Source organism: Argiope bruennichi, chromosome X2, assembly GCF_947563725.1.
Source record: "Argiope bruennichi chromosome X2, qqArgBrue1.1, whole genome shotgun sequence".
NCBI classification, from domain to species: Eukaryota; Metazoa; Arthropoda; class Arachnida; order Araneae; family Araneidae; genus Argiope; species Argiope bruennichi.
Window position 1 is genome coordinate 99,916,190 of NC_079163.1, and position 20,486 is coordinate 99,936,675.

Here is a 20,486-nt window from a genome sequence, read left to right on the forward strand (position 1 = left end):
TATATATATTTTTATTTTATAGTGGTAGTATATTTTTATAAAGTTGTATGCATGGTATACTATACAAAGTGAACATAAGGGTTAAAGACCCAAATTATACCTAAAAGTAGGAAAAAAATATTCAAAGAAATAACTAATAAGAAACAACGTAATTAGTTAATGATAATAATTATGATTAAGAGTGATTAGGTTAAAAATATCTATGCAGCAATTTTTAATGAAATCTTTAGAATAAAGATGATTTCTGGTGTTCATTTTTCTTTTAGAATATTGAAAGACGTAATCAGAATAGAGAACATAACACTTAAAACTCAAATACCTGTTTCCTTTCAGGGATCGAGATCATAGTTAAACAAATTTTTAATAGAACATTTAATGATAAATGAAGAAATACTTGACGCATGGTAAGTATTTCCTCATTGAGTAAAACTCAAATAAAAAGGTACTAAAAAATGTATTTCAAATTCGATTAAAATTGTTAGGCTTTAAAAAGAAAATAAAACAAATTTCTAATTTCACAATGTTGTTTTATGATAGATATAAGTCTTTTTCTTTTCTTTCTCTTTTCAATATATACAACAAAATAACAACAAAAAATAAATAACCAACACATTTAATTTGAGAACGAAAAATAATTGACAGAAAGATAATTTAGATACATTGTTATTCTCCCATGTTCAAATGATGTAAAATGAAAATAATGAGCTCCATTAGCAGAATACTTACACAAATTGTTTTTGATTGATCAGTAAAACAATGTTTGGTTTAATTAACTATTTTTTTGATACAGTTAATAATAAACAGACTGCGGGTCAACCAAGCTTTTTTTATTTCTTTTGATGGTTTAATTAACTTATTGATTCCCAGTTGTTTATTTGATCATTAGTTTTTCCTTCATTTACACATTTATTTAAGGAAAAAGGTACTAGTTCTCATTTTTACTTAATCAGATATTCCTCCTTTTCCTAATACAAATTTTTACCTTAAAAATTTTATATCTGCTGTTTCATTTTTCATGTTTTTAAATTTACTTTTCATGTCTTACTTTCCAAGTTTTAAATCGCTGAGAAGATTTACAAGCCTTTTTATTTGCCCAAATTTTTCTCTTTAAGAGTTTTGACAGTTTAATTATTCACTTGTACCGATATTAAATATATTGAACTCGAATACTCGAAAATATTGAACAGTTATTTTTATTTCATTTTCGCACATCATAGTAAATATTTTTAGTATACTTTAATAACAGCAATTTATATCAATTTGCACGTCACATGATTAAAAAATGCCCAATCATTTATACTGTAGTGGCGCCATCTATTGCTCTTTTAATTTCTTATTGCGATACTTTTACATGAATAAATGGGGTGATGTGAGCACATTCAAAATACTCAGATATACACTATTTTTCATTAAAAGTGTATAGGGCTGTGTTTTGATAGAAAATAAAATTTGACGAAAGATTGAAGGTAGAAAATTTGTAAATCATTTAAGAAAGTAAACGTGATAACAGTTTTTGATTGGTTGACCTTTTGGATGCAGAATGAGAGTCGTGCATATATAGCTCTTAAATAAAAAGATACTTCAGTTGTATGAATAAAGTATGCTTATAGTTAAGTGCTTAAAATATAGCTTCACCTTTTTGCTTTATTGAGTGGCCAAAAAAGGTCAATCTGGACTACCACATATTCGTTTGAAAATTTTGCCTTCGATTTCGATAAATTGTAATAGCATACGAATAATACGTTAATAAGAATCCATGTCCGAACGTCCTCATTTATTTGACGGTCGAATTCACCTTATATGAATCAACAGTGCAATGTTTATCAAAGTGAAAAAAAAATGCAATCCGCTTATGTAAAACTGTAGAGTGTATTTACACATTCTGCGAACAATTTCGACTTGAAAAATCCCTTTTGCTTATAGGAAAAAAAGCTTTGGGAGAATTTCCAACAAAATATACTACTAATTTTAGTCGAGAAACAAATAACTCTAAATAAATCTTTTCAACGCACAGTCTTTTAGGCTCCAAAACATTAGAAATTGAAAAGTAAACAACATCAATCGTATATACTGATGGGAGGAAAAAATAAAGGTAAATATTTCTGACACTTTAAAATGTTTAGTTTATAGGACTAAAAAAAAAATGTTGCAAAATTTTTTGAACTCATCGATATTAACTATAAATAAAATCATTAATAAATACCTATACTGGATGCACAGTCCGTTAGCTCTTACTAAAGGAGCATATCAGATATGAAATGAGAAGTTTCAGTATAAATAAGCAGAATATCGCTTAATTAGTGGGCATAATAACAGTGTGGCCCTATGATGACGGTTGGTAACTTTAAATGTGCGTGGAAGAAAGAGGTGGATGCATTAACTGTATTGTAATGGGGGCCATCATTCGTCCATTTAGGTGCCTGAGCGAAGTATCGATTCAATCATTCATTTCCCTCTGCGCGCTTCGGCATGACCACGGTAGTTAACTTATGGTTAACAGAATTAAGTAAAGTTTAATTATATCATCGTTCTGATTTAAAGCAACACTAGGGATATTTTGTGATGGACCTCGTAATTACGAACCGCAGCCAAATGACGATGACGACACCTGAACTTGTGCCTTCTCTTTAAATTTCCTCACCACACCAGCGGGAGGACATTTGGTCCTGATGGGTCTAGTGTGAACTAGGCACGCTAACATGACAGTTCTTCGGTGGAGTCAGGTTTCGAACTTAAAAATCTTTTTTCCTTTAGCCGAGACCCTACCAGCACGAAACGTGGTTACTAGGGAATATGACAGAATGAAGGACTACGTAGAAATTATTGAATGAAAAGGATTTGGTCATACGCTCAAAAATGTCGTAATATAACAAACATTTTGTATTTTTTAAAAGAGTATGTTGAAACGGAATGATTTAATTCCGATAACGATGCAAAGATAAAAAAAAAAACCATCAGAGGAGTACAGAAGATTTTGAACGAATTTGGCTATTTAATTAACGAATTTGGTTATTCAAGCTCTTTTTAAAAAATGGCAGTAATTAGTTTCAAAGGAAACTTGTTTGACTATGATTTATTATGATAACTTTATTAAAACAGTTAAAAGATAATTTAATAGTTAAGATAAAAGATAATAGGCATTTTTGCTGTTGTTTTTATTCAAATGTTGCTCAAAATAATTGCCATAATTGGACAGTTAAACTCAGTGAGACTATTTTTTGAAACATAAGAGTAATATTTATAATCACTAATATTTATCATAAACTGAAAAGGGAACAAGTGAAAGAAAGACCAATAGGAGTAGTTTCCAAAAACTTGCTCTTATACTCTCTAATAAAGGTGTATCTTCCTTCATCGCTGATATGCGGTTAATACACAAGTATCAGAAAAATGAATATGTATTTTGGCTGTCTTTCTTCCGACAGATCAAAATCAAAATTTGGCATAGAGCTACTACTGTAGTCACAGGATCACATAAAATATTTTTATTTAAGTTATTGCTTCAAAATTTGATGGAAATCTATAAATTTTGTGTAAAATACAAATACCAAATTTCATCCGTCTAGATCAAAGTGATTTTGAATTATCAAGTTTACAGGCAGACGTAATTCCAAAATATATAATTAGGACTGAGAACGGTCTCAAACGTGGAGATTCGTTATAATCTCGAGTACAATTTTTTACAATTTTCTACAATCCTTTCTCTTTGTATACTTTGAATACGAGGCAGTAAAAAGCAATAAAAGATCATTAAAGACATCAGATGTTGGCTTAAAATGAACGAAAACGCAGGCTAACTGGACTTTATTGTATGTGAGAAAACAGAGGAATAAGAAATAATACATGTCATACTTGGACTCATACATTATGTGCTAATGTTAATCTTAAAATCGAAAAATAATCTCACTATAATTGTGCTTGAAGTAATTGGTGACCAATTTTGGAAACCAGTGTCCTAAACTGACTGATAACATGTTTTTTTATGCTATTTTCTACTTTAAGACTAAAAAAATTAATTACAAGTCATCCCAACGAGTTAAATAAGAAAACCAGAAAAAAAATCAATTACATTTTTAGTAAAATTACTTCTGTATCGTTGTATATTAGAAAATATTTTGGTGGCGAAAATTTGGTATTACTCCCTTGCTTAGCAAATAGTTAGCTAGTTTGTACAGAAAAAAATGATGAATAATGATTTACATGTGGAATTGAGGAAAAAATCTTTACAGAAGAAAGTTTAATAAAAATAAAACAGTAGCTAAAATAAATTAAATTTAGTAAACAAAATTTAAAAAATTTAGCGAATTTATGTAATATTTTCAAAACTTACTGCATATGTGTCCTTCAAAAAGCAAAATTTATTTTTTCTTTTGGAAAAAAAATCCTCTTATAAATTTCAAAAATTTTAATCGATGTCCTAAAAAACTAACTGATTGTTAACACATTGTAATTATATAAAATAATTTGATACTCATTTTTTGCCTGTAACTATCTGTCTCCAGAAAATAGTATCTTTTGATTGTCAGAAAATTTTCAATTTTGAGGAAAAGATTAGTATTCATTGACAGATTTTAAACAGACATCATTTGATTAGGTTTCATATAAATTACAGAAACATTTGATTTTCAGCTATCAAACTATCAGTGTGAAAGCCTTGCGTTCATAATATCTCTCATTATATGAAATCCTGCGTTCATAATATCTTTCATTATAGGATATCTTGCGTTCATAATATCTCTCATTATAGGAAATCTTGCATTCATAATATCTCTCATTATATGAAAGCAGTGGCAAAAAAGATAAAAAAGTTATTATAATTAGGAAGTTAATTATAATTATAAACATAAACGCTACGAAATGATAAGAATTTTTTTCTAAATGCTGTTTCAAAAAGCAATGCAGAACAATATTGAATTTGAAAAATAACGAACAGATCTGTGTGTCTTATTATGAATAGAAATATTTCCCAAAGCACCTTTTAGAGTATAACATGCACCTTATTTTTAAGTTTGTTTACTTAGTTTTCTTTAGCACTTTAGTATTTTTATTTCATTTTATTTATTCATTGTTCTAATTAAGTACGCTTTGTGATTTAAAAAAAAAATAATAATAAAAATCGATTTTTATCTGAATTAATTTTGCAATACTTTTTTCTGATGTACAAACAAAATAGCACAAATTTCCATAAAAAAAACCCAAGCATCTGCATTGCTGAGCTTTCAGTTATCTTTAATGGGAAAAAAATGAAAATCCAATATCTGTACCTAAATAAGATAGCCCAATATTTGCAACTAAATAAGATAAGTGAAATTGAATGGAAAATGCAGAACACTTCGTAACTACTTTAGCAACTTCAAAATAACTTGATTGAGAAAAAGTAGAAGAATTTCTTTTACTGCTTAATCTTCGCCAAAGAAATAAATGCTAAGAAATTCGATGACAAAAGACTCGCTTACTTTTGTTTAATACTTACGTGTTTGTGACATTCTTTCCCTTAAACCGCTGTCTTTGATTGGCGGAGAAGCGTTTCCAGTGCTTTGGGGATTTATTTGAAATTCGATAGCCTAAAAATTGAGAAAAAAGAAAAATAAATTTCGAATTCCAAATAACGAGCCCAACTTACTTTTGAAAATGAAGCAAATGCCAGAATTGAAACAAATAAAAATAGATTACATATACGGCAATCTCGTCTTTAAGTGGAAGAAAACCCAATTTTTAAATATAAACTCTCGAGATTTCAATTCGAAAATCTGCAGCGGAACAAATCAAGCTTTGTAAATAGACTGATTTCCCGTATTTAATCACAAGCGAAAAACATTTTTGATAACTTCCGAATCCATCCCTACGGTATTAGCCCCTCATAATAAAACCTTCGTCCCAGCTTTATCATCTTTCCTTCTGTATCGAATTTACCTGAGTGATGGTAGCACGCCAATGACTGTATTGTAGATTTGGAAATTGCCAAGAGAAATCATTTAATATTAAGAGAAATTCGCTTCTTAATCTGTTTCTTTAAACACAAAAGTTGATCTGTGACACGTGCATTATTAATCTGAATTCATTCGGAACTCGCTGAGAATGAGGTCTCTTGAGTTGAAAAAACAAATCAAATCTCTACAGAATTCGAGGCATTATCAATATCAACTTTGAGTGAACCTGAATTCTACAATTTGAATGACTTTAATTTGCTTTGACCGGGAAGTTCGTTGTCCCCATGGTACAGGCTGATTTCGGTGGTTCGAGAAAAAGATACAAAATCGAGATTAATTGCATATTTCTAAGTGGGATTCTCGAAATCTATTTCCGATAGTAGTTTGGTATGCTTAATCCATCTTGCTTGCGCAAAAGCTTGACTGAACTTTAAACTGAGCTTATAATAAATAACATCAAACTTAAACAGAAGCTGATGGGTAAAAGTAAACAGAGACTCCACAATAACTCAGGAGAGAGATGAGTTCATTTTATTACTTAATTGATTTTGGATTGCTACTGTTTATGGAAGATATAAACTTCAAAATCTCTAATAGTAAATTATGTCAAGATGAGCGAGCTGCAATTGATAAAAATAGGAAGAAATTAAACAATGATTTGGAAAAATATATTGCTTTCCTATTTAATGTGCTTAGTATTCTTTTTGCTTCAGCAAAACCTTAAAATGAAATCAGTAGGAATTACATTTCAATACCATATTTAGCTATCCCTTTTGTCGTTAGCATATTAATATTTATTTCAAAATTTTAGAACTTATCCTTATATATTTTAAGAAACAAAATTTAATTTTAAGAATATATTTTATAATAAAATAAAATAACAATGCGGAATATGAGAGTGTTTATCCCATTAAGGATATTTCTAACTATAAGACAATAAAATGGTATAAAAATAAATTTCAAAATATACTTTCATTAGCTAAAAAAATGAAGATTCTTTTAATTTTTATTATTATTTATTCGTTTGGTCATTGATTTACAATTGATTAATATATATACTATGGAATCTTGAAACCATAATTTTTCTCAAATTGTAGTTGACGCCATTGATTTAGAAACAAAAAGTAGTTAAATTAATCGATTAACTAATATTTAATCTATAGAGAGAACAGGAATGTATAAAATTTCGAAATTCTCGCACATTAAGAAATGAATTAAAACCAGGTTACAAAATTCCCTGTTTAAATCCAGGAAACAAGTTGAACTAAAGCGCGAAAAAAATGAAAAATATTGAAATAACCAATAGATACTTTGTTTCTCTCTTCCACTTACTCTTAAAAGCGCAGGAAAGGGAAAGAGCTTTACTTTTAGAAGAAATTAAGAAATAATCTTTGAAATAAGCATCTAAATTTATTAGCCAGAAATTTAATAACAGTTATTACTTTGTGATGAATCTATATTTATTAAAATGTGTCTATCTTAATTGAAAATGCTTATATCATCATTATTTAAACTTTTATAAAGTCTATTGCTCTTACCTCTTAACAACAAAACAGGTTTCTTTGCCTTTTCAATGATAAAAATTTGAGGCCTAATAAAACTGTCATTTTAGGGTTAATGCTATAAAATGGCATTTTTGAAAAATTGGGTTAATAAATTTATAAAAAATGTTGCTAAAACAAATTTTATGCAAAAGTTTCTCAAAATTGTCTCTGTGATTCTATAAAATGCTTCCAATTAAAAATATTTTATATCTAGATATCATTTACGATAGACAAGGTTTTCTTTGTAAAAGGAAAAATAAAATATCGGTACATATAAAAGCTATAAAATCTGAAAACTTTGTTCACAAATTTTTATGTTTTTGAGCATTATTGTGAAGTTTTGCTTTATACAAATTGCAATGTTTCTGAGTTGCATGTTTTGCATCAAACATGCTGTATGCTATAATTTGTAGTATCAACAAAATTATTTCCAGTTCTCATTCAGAAAGATAATTAAATAATTTGAAGTTAATTTACAAAAGATTTTCTTTGTAACTTCAGTAAATTATATAACTCTTGGAATAAACCACATTGAATTTGCTTTCAGAGATCCTACAGCTGTCTTCCAAGCTGCATTGTTAACCTTCAGAATTGGTTAATATATTATTAAAATAAAAGGTTTCTATAATCCTTTTCAGAATTGCACAGTTTTAAAGATTTCTAATTTTTTGAAAAGAGACGTGAGTAGAATATGGGGGTAAATTTAAGCCTAAGATATCATTTCTAAATAGTGACTAAGTTATTTCTTAAATAAGTACACGGGAAAGAATTTATTTTATAAAGCATCTTTCTTTTCCCTCTTAAACGTTTCGAGTACAAAGAAAATAAATAATCGAATCTTATAAATGGGGTGAGAAAAAATATTTTAATTTGAAAGCGAGCGAAGATTCCCCCTTAAATTAATCTGGAGTGAAAGCCGCATTCCAAAGTGTTTCACCTTAGTGGTTCCTGAACTCCTTTTCTTTCATTGAAGTGCAAAGATAAAGGGGTCTAGATACTTAAAGATGCACTTCACGGAGCGTTCGTTACTTGAAGCGTAAAGTAATTAAAAGTTTCTATTTGGGGGTTGAATGAGAATGCAAAATCACAATGCGGGGATTCATTCCGAAGGAAAAGAATTCTTAGATTTCTCAAAAATGAATTAGAGGAAGACTTCCATGTTTGAAATCAGTCGGTTGCATGTCACGTTCAAACGCGTGTAATTAAAGAAGGATTCAAAAGGAAGTTCTGTACAACTTTTCCTGCAGCAAGAGAAGATCAGACACTAGGCGAGATGCGCTAATTTTGTTAAAAATAACGAGATGGTAATATGAAAAGGAATATGAAATATTTTGTCCTCGCAGTTGAAAAGGGATTTAAACTTTTCCCGGACTTTCCTCGACGGCGGAAACACATTTAGGTTTCGGAATCTTTAGAAGTTACCTGCTGAAAATAAGCGCTCTGGACATTTGCGCACAGCTGTGGTTAAAGGGATTGGTTCGCTACTTGATAACCCATTTTTCTCATCGTCTCTCATGACACTGATGACCTGCACCGTCGCGAAAAATTAGACATCCAATTGTGTAAATGGCAACTCTTCATTGAAGGCCATCATTTAGATGCTAAAATTTGCCTTACATGTAATTTTCATTTATTTATCATTTCAAATTTTAAAAAATCTATACCCTCCATTATATATTTATTAATGACCTCGTTTTTATAAATATTAACTCTTATTGTTTACTCTTATTACTCTTTCTGTTATTTTCCCCCACATCGTTACATCATTCACAAATGCTGTTTCAATGTGTATTTTGTTTAATTTGAATAGAATTATTGATATAAATCAATAAAAATCAATTTTTTATTCTTTTATTAAAATTAATAGAACTTTGACATTGCTGATGTTTCTTTCATAAATGCTAATACGAAAAAATTAGAAGTCATGCTTTCAACAAGTTTTTTCAGTGGTTATGTTTGGAGATTGAAAGATGCCTTACTTGCCATTTTTAATTATTTATTAGTCAAATTACCATTCAGTTTGATTCGCAATTCATTGCATTATTTCAAATAATAAAAAAGATAAAATATTTATCACTTAGAAAAACTTTTAACTTTTTATCAAATCTTCAAAAACAGACCTATCATCAACTCCGAGTTTGCAACCATTCTATTAAAGAGGTTTTGTCTATCATTTTTATTTGAATATACCCAAATTCGAGTATTGACATAAGTTTTGTTAAAAACAGAAAAACTTAATCATTTTCCAATTCAATGTTATTTACAGAGGTGTAAAATTTTTAAGGATAGAAAGCTACTATTGGAATCCAGTAATTGCGTTAGAAACAAGATATCGTTCTTATTTTTCGAACTTTATTAAAAAGGTAAATTTTTTTATTGAATTGTTTAATTGTAATTCGTCAAATTTTTGCTTACCTGATTTTAATTTTAAAAAGTCTATTCTAATTTGTATTCTCATCTGAATGTTAAACGTACATCAATTTTGTCTATGCAATAATTTTTGATGGAATCAAGACTCAAATTTATGAATTTGTGATCATGGAACAAAAATTAGTCCACATTTATTAATATAATTAAAATAATTCACAAGCTACTAATAAAATCCACCTGCTGCCTTGATTAATGATTTTATTTTAATAAAAATGTTAGTATTTTTTCAGAAAATTTATAATCTGTTTCCTTTAATTATGGAACGAAATCTACTATTTAACTGCCGATATGCATGTACTTATTTTATTTGAATTTATTCCTTTCATTTTAAACTTTTGATCGAAAATTTTAAAGTACAATCTAATTTTTTTTCTCGTCCCTAACGCAAAATAAAAGGCTTTTATTTGAAACATTATAAAGATAAAAAATTATGGAAATATTTTTCAAATAGTCTAAATATGGAGGGATTCTACGTTAATTAAATCCGCCTGGAAAAGAGAAATGTTACTGAATAAAATTTTAAAAGCTTTTTTAGGCGGAATTAATGAAATAAAAATGATAGCTTCAATGGAGCAAAGGATGTAGCTTAAAAGCTGAAATATATATAGCGTTAAATCAATTATTCATTGATTGTTTTGTTTTTTCTAAAATTTTCTCACAGACCCAAACTCGTCCTTATTTTGCTTAATTAAAAATGCGTTTTTTAATTTTCTAAACAATGGTAATTAAATTTAACATAGCTAGTGTTTTTAAGCGTATATTTTCAAATCGCTTTTCTTGTTGACTTTTTAATTAAATTTATTTATCTTTTTGTAATGCATTCTCGCTCTTGATGTTTTTCTTCCGAGTTCAGTTTATAGGCAAATTTCATTTGTATTTATTCTGAAATATAGTCTTTAAAGAATTATTTTGCTTTCCGAGTTGATTGCAGTACTGTTGCTGTAAATTCTAAATTCCGTTGCGCTTCAAATCTCTAACATTTTTGCCTTTTTTTATTTAATAATTTAACATATGTTGCATTTTGAACATGTTGTAAGAAAAATCAATCTTGTAAGTAAATTTTAATTAATCATGAAACTTAAAATTAATTTTTTATTATGTTTCTATCATTCCATATGCTGTTTTTCAAAGATTGATTAAACGTCTCTTGAAACATACAAAAACATACAATTTTGGGTTCATACAGTTAAAATTGTCTCGCCTATCTAGGAAATGTGTTTACTGTACATTTGTAACTTTCACTGAATTGCAAAAACAGGAAAAACTTTTCAAGAATTAAGATTTCCCTATAATTGCGAATACCCTTCGTTTTTGTCTTTTTTTAAATCATTAATGCTGAATACCTCACTAATATCTATGTGCGATGCTCCTACGCTCATTCATCTTTAAATCTATTTAAATGAAATTCGATCCGATTAAAATTTATATAATCAGATTTAGATTAAAAATTTTAATTGGAGTATTTTATTAGTTTTATTCGAGTAGAGCATTGCAAAAAGACTAGGTGATGCTAGTAATTTAATTCATTGCAAAATAAATGAGAAAACCTTTCACAGTACACTATCATTACATCTGTTGCAATATATTAGATAAACACTATGAAGTTATAAGTTACCGGATTTAACTAAAACTAAAGATGAATCGATGAAGAATCTTTATTATCATAAAGATTCTTCATTATTTATAAAGAAGATGAATGTTTTTTATTATCATATCTTCATCTTAAAATGATGCAATCTCTATTATAAGGCACCCAAGAAATGAATATATGTGAATTCGCCAAATTTGCATATATACAGAATTTTAAGTAATAATAACAATAAATATTTGCATAATGTACGCAAATTAAATTCATCAGCTAATTGTGCCATAAATTAAACAAAACATAATAAATGTCTAACCAATACAATTGAAAACATTTAACTCTTCTGTTAATTCTTTCTCTGCTACAAACAACCTTTTCATAAGGAATGCTAAGAAAAATGCAGATAAAGCAGTGCGACTGAAAAAATTATGTTAAATGCAAAAATGTCCAATTTTGTCAAATTCTTCAATGATAAAATCTTACATTCAATATATTGTTTTTGTAAGAGTACTGTTACAATATTTTGACGCTTTTTATGCAAATAATGTCATTAAAATTCCATATTGTGTGAAAGCTTAGAGTAATAAGATATAAAATTGTCTTTGCCTTCTCAAAATATTAAAATAGCTGACAATTTCAGTTAAGAAAAATGTGAACCTGAAGAAAAGTTATTGAATTTTTTTCTCGTTTATATAAAAAAAAACCTGTTTTGTTAAAAAAAATGGGAGAAATTTGTAGTGAATATTGCTCTATTTTCTGATGGTAATATGTTAAAAGGCACTTTCACTTGACAAAAATTTACTGACAAAATTTTGTTTGAGAGCAATTTTAAGATGTAGCGCAAACTGTCTTACTTTTCTTTATTGAAATAGCAAGGTACCAAAGTTGCTTATAACATCTCGTCATTTCTAACATTAACAAAAAGATTCGTGAATATGAATAAAAATTGGAAAAGTGATTTATCACTTTTTGCCATTTGAGTATAGATTTATCCGGAATTCAGCAGTAATATTGATTCGCAGATTCAGTATTAATGGGGATTTTTTTGTCAATCAATAATTGCGATTGCTTATGAAATAAGAATGCTTATTTTATTTTTATTAATTTAGTAAGGTTTAAAGAATTAAAACTCAAACTGCTATTTTAATATATTAAATAAATGACATGTTTTTTCGTAAATAGACCAATTATAATAAAAGGTAAGATATGTATTTCGAAATAGCAAAGAAAGAGAAACCTTAAAAACTAGGTTAAGTTATCATCTGAATGAACTTGCAGGATTTTTTCTTTCTAAAATATTTCTAAAGCTGTATTCTGTGTATCTTGAGATATGTCTATACATAAAAGAATTTAATGATCATTGTAACATCTTAATTTGTTCAATTTTAATGGCAATTATGAAATTTCATATCATTACAATAGGAATATTTTATATTAAGTTCATTTCATCTGAACATATTATATGAAAATTTCCATATTTCTTAAGCGGTATTCCTTGCTTCTCAAAAACCGACTTTTAATTTATCAAAAAATTTGTCAGAAGCATCAAGAGCTTAATTTTGAAAAACTTTTTATGAATGCATTATGATCGTAATTTTTGTGGGAGTAATTGTTCGAAATTATCATTAAAATATTTTTTTATTTAATTATTTATTTATTTTTGCATTTTCATCGTATCCGGCAAACAGTTTATTCGCTTCTCAATCATAATGCAAGAATGATTTGGTGAATGAAAAGATTCTATAAGCCATCCTTTAAAGTTAAAATGCATGAATTGACATTCTTCCGGTTTCGATGTATTACTGGTTTTTAAGAAAAATTTCTTTCCAAAAAGTAATACAAATCAACCCACAAACAACGATACTTAAATGTTTGCGAGATTGACGAATCACCCGCTTCTCAAGTTCAAAATAACACATTTTATCAACTTCTGAAATGCTACTTTTGCGCCTCTTTAGCTCGTTGCTCATGCATTGTTCCTCCAAGAACAGTACACGAAATTCCTCTTAGAATATGCTAAAACGCTATCTTTACATGGCGTAAGAAAGTCATATTAATACGATGCGTATTTTAAAGTTAAAACCTTCATTAATTATTGATAATTCAGCGAAATTCAAAGTTGGCTTTTTTTGTTGTTGTTGTTGGTCGCGTAGTGTTCCAGTTCATTACCATTTTTCCTCGAGGCATTATTTCAAAGGGGTTAGTCATAGTTCCGTGAGTTTGTGGGAAGCAGTTGTGTGCGTAACTCATTTGAGGTACTATCAAACCTCTCTAAAATGCATCGTTTGAAAATGCCGGAAAAAATCTCTCTTCTCCGCTGCGAGGCTAAACAGAAGTGACAGCTTTCCAATAATCCTGGCAGTTAATGAATATTCAAATGAGTGTGTACACACATCCATATCTGTATTGGTCCGTTCCTCCTACACAAGAGCGAAGCGGAATGGCATAAAGACGCCGCATAAGCAAACACGATTATTCAATGCGTAAGCCTTTAAAATATGCGACCATCTTCGCTTTATTTGTTCGCTCACTTCAAATCTCACCCTTGGAGAGATGGGTTTGCAAATTCTCTCCTGCCGCCTTCGTTCCCACCCATCTTCCAATAAAATAATCGATACCACTGGAAAGCCATTTGGAAGAAAAACGCTTGACCATAAATACTATTTGGGGAGAACTCCGACCAAAGAACAACCTGTCAATAAAAGACCAATTTTATCATTAGCGGGTGGGAAGAGGCAAAGAAGAAAGCAAATCCGGCGGTGGAGGTGATCAGGAGGGTTGGGAGGCAGTGAAAAAAAATAAAATGAAATGAAGGGGGAAAAAAGAGGAGATAAGGCAAGAAAAAGGGAGGCAAAAATAAAGGTTAACCTTACTAAACAGCAGTCGCTTTTATTTTGGCTCTTTTATTCGGCAGCACAATTACGAATTCCGTTCGGGACCAACTTTTCCTCACTTTTCACGATGTCTTCGTGAAGTGTATTTATGCAGAGCGGGTGGGGGGGTCTCCTCTTTGCTTGACACTTGGATAATTGGGTTGTCCCGGCGAATTCGCAGGCCCATTCCCCCAGGCAACTTGGAAAAGCACAAGGGACCGGGGCCAGAAATAATAACTTTTGGTATCGTAACTCGTTTCGCTCCTTTCCTCCGCTTCGCTGGTCGGGACTCTGCGCGCAATTTGCCTGGCAAAGTGTGGACCCAATTTTCGATGCGGGACTGTGACAGTAATTTGCTCTGTGTTTTAATCTCGTTTAGAGCAAGCTCATAAATAATTATTAGCTCGCTCTTCCAACGGCGGAAACTAAGTTTGGTCGCTACATGTCACCCCGGCCGAAAGAATCTCCCAACTCCCCAATTATGCAACAGAGCTGGGCTAGTTAAGTTATTTTCTTACTCCGGCGCAAGATTTCAGTTCGCATGAAAATATTATATTTCTGACCGACTTAGCTGCAGTTGAAGGCGGGCCTCAAATGAAATATCGCTAGTGCATTTTTTAGTATCTCCTCACAATGTGACGAAAGCCGCCAATCGACGCATTATCTCGGAATTAATTTTCTTTCTGGCTCCGCACTCAAATATTTATATTCAGACGGAATACTTGATGGAAGTCGTTGATAAGAGACAAAAAAAACACTGGAGAGTCAATTTTATTAAGCGAAATTGCCAAATGTTGCTTAAGCTGTCGTGAATTTCCATTGTAACTATTTATTTCTAATCTGCAGTTCAAACGTTTCTTTGAATAGCATATATTTGTGTTTTATTTAATTTATTGCTGGATATTTTCGAACTATTTCACATAGAGAGTGGTATAACTGTTCGCGGTGCGCTAGAAATTAAAAAAAAAAAACTAACAATGGTCAAAAGAAGGCCTAATTTCTCTGGTAACCACTTCAGAAAATGAGAAAAATAGCAAAAGAAGCAGATAAAATAATTTTAAAAAATTAATAGAAGAAATACCGAAGAGTCAAATGGCCAAAAGTCGCTTAAATTGTGTTGGATTTAAATTGCAGCAATTGCAGTTTAATCTAGAGTTCCTTTTTCGCTGAATGGCAATTACTTGTTTTACATTTATATTGCTCCTCTTGTTTTTCTAGTTATTTCGTATAAAGGATAACGGGTTAGAAATAAAGTATATATTCACATTGAGCTGTAGTTTAATTTTTAATTGTCATAAGATGTGATTTGTAATAGTCGAATCGCGCAGACTATTGCAGAACATGAAAAATGAAGCAGAAAAGAGGGATGCATAGGAAATAAGGGGAATTAAAAGATCTGACAAAAATTATGGTTTCTTATCTGAGAACTTTCTTTATTTTTCACGTGAGCGTGCATCAATAAAAACTGACATTTGTGGACTTATATGTGTATTAAATATCCAATAGAATATCAAATTCACTTTCGCATCAATTGCATCATTAATATACATCTCTTTTGTATTAGAATTGTCATACAACGACATCTGAATTAAATTTATGGTTTGAATGGCTTGTCATTTAATTCATGTTTTTTTTGTGGTTCTGAATAAAGAAGCTTTAATTTAAACATCCTGTATTATAATTTTATTCTACAAGAAGGATCTGTATTAAGTATTTATAAAAGCGAATATCTTATCACACAAAAATGAAACCCCGCTATAATAAAAGCCACATTTATCTTTTGTAATGAATTTAGTTCTCAGTTTTCAGGAATTAGAAATGCCTGTTGTGATATATTGCAAAAAGTATTAAAAAATACTATGCGAAAGTGCAAATAAGTTTTATTAAAAGAAGCAATTTGATTGGTTGTTCTGTTGTTCAAAAACTATGTTACTGAAAACTCACCATCTTTCCTTCAGAAAGAATTTCAGCATGGATTTTGAGTTAAATTGACACTTTTGTTACAATTAACTGACAATTCCAATTGTTTTATACATTTGTTAAGTTACTTACTTCGATGGGCATGCATTTTTGATAGATTATGTAAAAAAATATTCTGATTAAGAGTGGGTTTAGGTTTTATATAAAAAGAAATATCGCTTTGAATGAATATGATGTTATGAACTATTCTATGATGTTAGATATACAAGAAATCATTTCGCTTACTTAAACAATTCTATGAATATAATACTAACCCAATTAAAATTTATGAATTTTAACAGAGTTTAATTTTTAATAGAATTAATTGATATTCTGTGTAACGAAATTCTACACTTAAAAGTAAAAATTGCACAAGATCATTTTTATTATCTTCGAAACATAGAACTACGTATTACATCGAACCTTGCAATTTCCAGCAAATATCATTTTTCATGGAATTTTTGTTGCTTACATTTAGTTCTTTCCTTACCACGCAATGAACAACCTTCTCGATATCTAGGAACAAATTATTCATATACTTAATTTAACCATTTCCCTTTAAACCAGGTGCTCCATGTCATAGTTTGAAAATAAAAGAAACATTTTATGGTAATTGGGAATCAGTTTCTTCTAATAAAATGAGTCGGAATTGTTTATCTAACTGTAGTTTGTTTAACTGTTTACTCTATTCTTAGGAACAGTTCCTGGCAAATAGACATTTTTTCCCTGACGATTACGCAATTCTTTAAGTGATCTTATCTCTAGATTAGATGCAATTGAGTTAAATGCTTTGTTTACAATAATAAAACAATTAAAATAAAGTGATAGTATATTGTCACTGGCAAATAAATCTTATGCAAACCTTTCCTCAATAAATGTAAAATATTTAAAATTACCTCGCTGTTTCTTTTTCTTTGTATTAAAATCTGAACAATCATATCAGTTTGATATGAAAAAGAAAAATGGAATTTGAAAATATTTATAAAGAAACAGCTAATAACATGAAATTTATTTGAGGCACTCCATGCTTATTACTTAAATAAAATTAGGTAAATTCAAGTAAAAAGTGAATTTTACAAACATGCAAATCAATATTCACGAATTATCAAAGAATAAATAATGTCCCATTTTAAAATAACAGCAGACAAAGAAAAAAAGAATATGAAAGATTAACTAGGCAGTCCTATATTATCTAGGAGCACTATAAATCATTTAGGCTGATTTTAATTTTTTTCATTAGTTCCAAATTTTAAAATTAAAACAAGTTTCTTGTTTAATTAACAAATGTTTGGGAGACAATTCTTCACAATAAAATCAACTCATGTTCACATGATACTCATGAAATGTCCGGCGCCATTATAATCTTGGTGCGAAATACATGACAGCAAAGAAAAAACAGCAAAGAAAAAAAAACGCCCTGTCTTTAAATGTGTGATGGCATGTTGTGTAACACCGTTAAAAATTTGTGAAGGCCAGTGAATTGTCTGTATTCAAAAAACAAATAAATATATTTAAAACTCATTCTTTCAAGCAATAGATAAAATATCACAAGATTTCCTTTATAATGTTCCCGAAAGTATACAAAAATTCTTTTTAACGGTTTTCTAATATAATCGATGCACGTTGTTATTCCAAAAAGTACATTTATAACGACAACAATAATATCCTAATATTAACATAAAATATATTCAAAAATATATAATATTAAAAAAAGAGCATTGTTACCTTGTCGCTTCTATTACTTAAGAGTGGATTACATAGCCCCAGGATAAACATAAAGAGAGGTATTCGGAACGGAGTTTATTGGACGATGGGGACTCGTCACTTTTGAGTCACTTGGAAGGAGGGAAGACTCAACAGCAGCACTGAGGTTTAAGGACTGTCACTTGTTCACATGTTTTCTACCATAATAAGCCAGCTCTTTATTTCTACAGATCATTACAAAAAAAATGTGAATAAATACTTATAATAAGTATAACTATACAATAGGCAAGAATTTCATTTAAATTTATAAATAACTGATATAATTTCTAACATCACAAGAATATTTTTAAATTGAAATAATTTTTGATTGTTTAGTATCACACAAATTATCGAATTTTTTTAAAAAATATCGAAGATTTGTTTAAGGAGACTGTTTTAGATAAATTTTTGAGATAAGAGAACCATTTAATTATCAATATGCAACGAGTAAAAAAATAAAGAAAATAAAAAAGGAAATAAAGAAACTAATAAATTTTGAAAAGGAAAAGAAATTGCATGAAATTATATATTAATGAAATCCATATTTATGTAATATCTTTTATACACTTGAATAGTGTATTTGAGAGTACAGGAATTCTTAAATTGAAGGTCGTATAGAAAAATGTTTATAAACCTGTATATTATCTTAAAAATTGCGTCATGTAACATTCATGATGAAAACATTATTCAAAGCGCTCTACAGATAAAAGGATGGACCTAGATCTAACAAATTAGACACTAAGTTACTTCTTGCGTAATGAGTGCTTATTAAGAAAGCGTTCTTCAAAATAAGTGTTTTTCAAAATTTTATTTAGATGTTTGATTAAAAATTAAAATTTTTACATCTTTCCTCAATAACTTCGGAGTATGTCATAACACAAATATTATTTTTACACCACTTTAAAATTTAAAAAAAAAAAGTTTTTTACAGATACCAATGCTATTTCAAAATCCTTTTTCTATAATTTTATTTAATGTTTAAAAATATTTTTAAATTTTCTTTCAAGAAATATTCATTGTTTTAATAACCAGATTTAAACGTGTTCGGACGATATTAAATAAATTTTGCGTGTGTTTTGTTATATAATGAGAACTTTACTATATATATAATTAGAGCAAATTTCGAACACAAAATAACACATAATATATTTAAGGCCTATTTTCCTAGATAAAATATGCATTAAACATATTATGTTTTTACTAGAGTTTCAAATTCTGTTTCTTTCGAGAATTTTCTTTAAAATTTTCTTTTAAAATCTTAATATTATCAATCAAAAATAATGAAGAAATTCACCTTGACTTAAATAGTTTTATTAAAATGTGCTCAATAACTGATCTTAATTCAATTTCCTGTTGTTAATTCACATTAATTATCGTTTTTAAAAACGTTTATTTTCGTTTATTTACTTTATCTTTTTGTCTGTTCGGTGGAAATTTTGCAATAGATTTTAAACTAACTTCTCGATGAGCTAGAGACTCGAAACTTTAAACAAAGCTCAGAACTGGATGATGATGCAATATTAATTGGCTTTCTTATCTGTCTGTATATTTGCCTGTTCGGTGCAAATTTTTGCATTCGATTAAAAACTTTCAGTACCCACAGTTAGCGCCATGTCAAATTATTAGCTCATAGGGAAGTTAGCTTAAAATCGATTGCAAAATTTCACATACACAAAAATAAAAAGTAGAAAATAATTATTTAATTATTTTTTAATTTTACTACGCTTTTAAAATGGACTAAAAATATAGATAATGAGCTGTTCAAGGCAATTTGTACGGGGAAAGGAATCTACATGGGACTGGGAGAAACAGTTTTGTGCTTTTTAGTTCATTTATAAAACGGAGTATATTACATTTTTTTTTATTTAAATAATTATTTTTATTCATTTCGTAATATTTCGTTGGCGGAAAAAAAACCCATTAAAGTTTTATCCACCCAAAAAGGATTTATGAGTGGGAAAAGTTTAAAAATTCAAGAATAATTTATTAAAATAAATAGTTACACTGAAATAATTGATTTTGGTGATCTACGAAATAAATATTTTTAAAATTTTGAATTGAGTAGAATAATTAAAATTTATATTAATTGAGTTGATAAATTTTGCTTCACGTTTGTTTGCAGATAATCTACAGAATAAGTTCAAACTGAGTTTTATAGTATGAAGAACAACGCAAACAAATATTACTTAATACTTTTTCGATATTAATATTTCAAAAAAATTCTAGATATAATTGATTTTTGCCAAATGAGTCATTTTTCAAGGTATTGCAATCACATGAAAAAATATGCTCATCTTCTCACATCCGACTGCAAGTTATTTTACAAGATGCTGTTACGTCATGCATTTTCATTCCCAGGATAGCGATATATTGCAAAATTAAAGAGGAGCAGCAATTTTTCTTACATCACTTTGCAAGTTTT

At 28.9% G+C, this 20,486-nt stretch overlaps 1 protein-coding gene across 1 annotated transcript in view; it reads right to left on the reverse strand.

Moving 5' to 3' along the window:
- The window catches only part of LOC129959956 (leucine-rich repeat-containing protein 15-like), a 51,535-nt gene extending 33,307 nt beyond the window's left edge, over positions 1 to 18,228 (reverse strand). Inside the window, exons 1-2 of the mRNA XM_056072880.1 lie at positions 18,047 to 18,228; positions 5,474 to 5,564 (exon numbers count right to left, since the gene is read on the reverse strand). Of these exons, the coding sequence (XP_055928855.1) occupies positions 5,474 to 5,564; positions 18,047 to 18,097 (142 nt within the window). The 5' untranslated portion in view covers positions 18,098 to 18,228. The remainder of the gene's footprint in view (positions 1 to 5,473; positions 5,565 to 18,046) is intronic.
- Between the last annotated feature and the right edge of the window lie 2,258 nt (positions 18,229 to 20,486).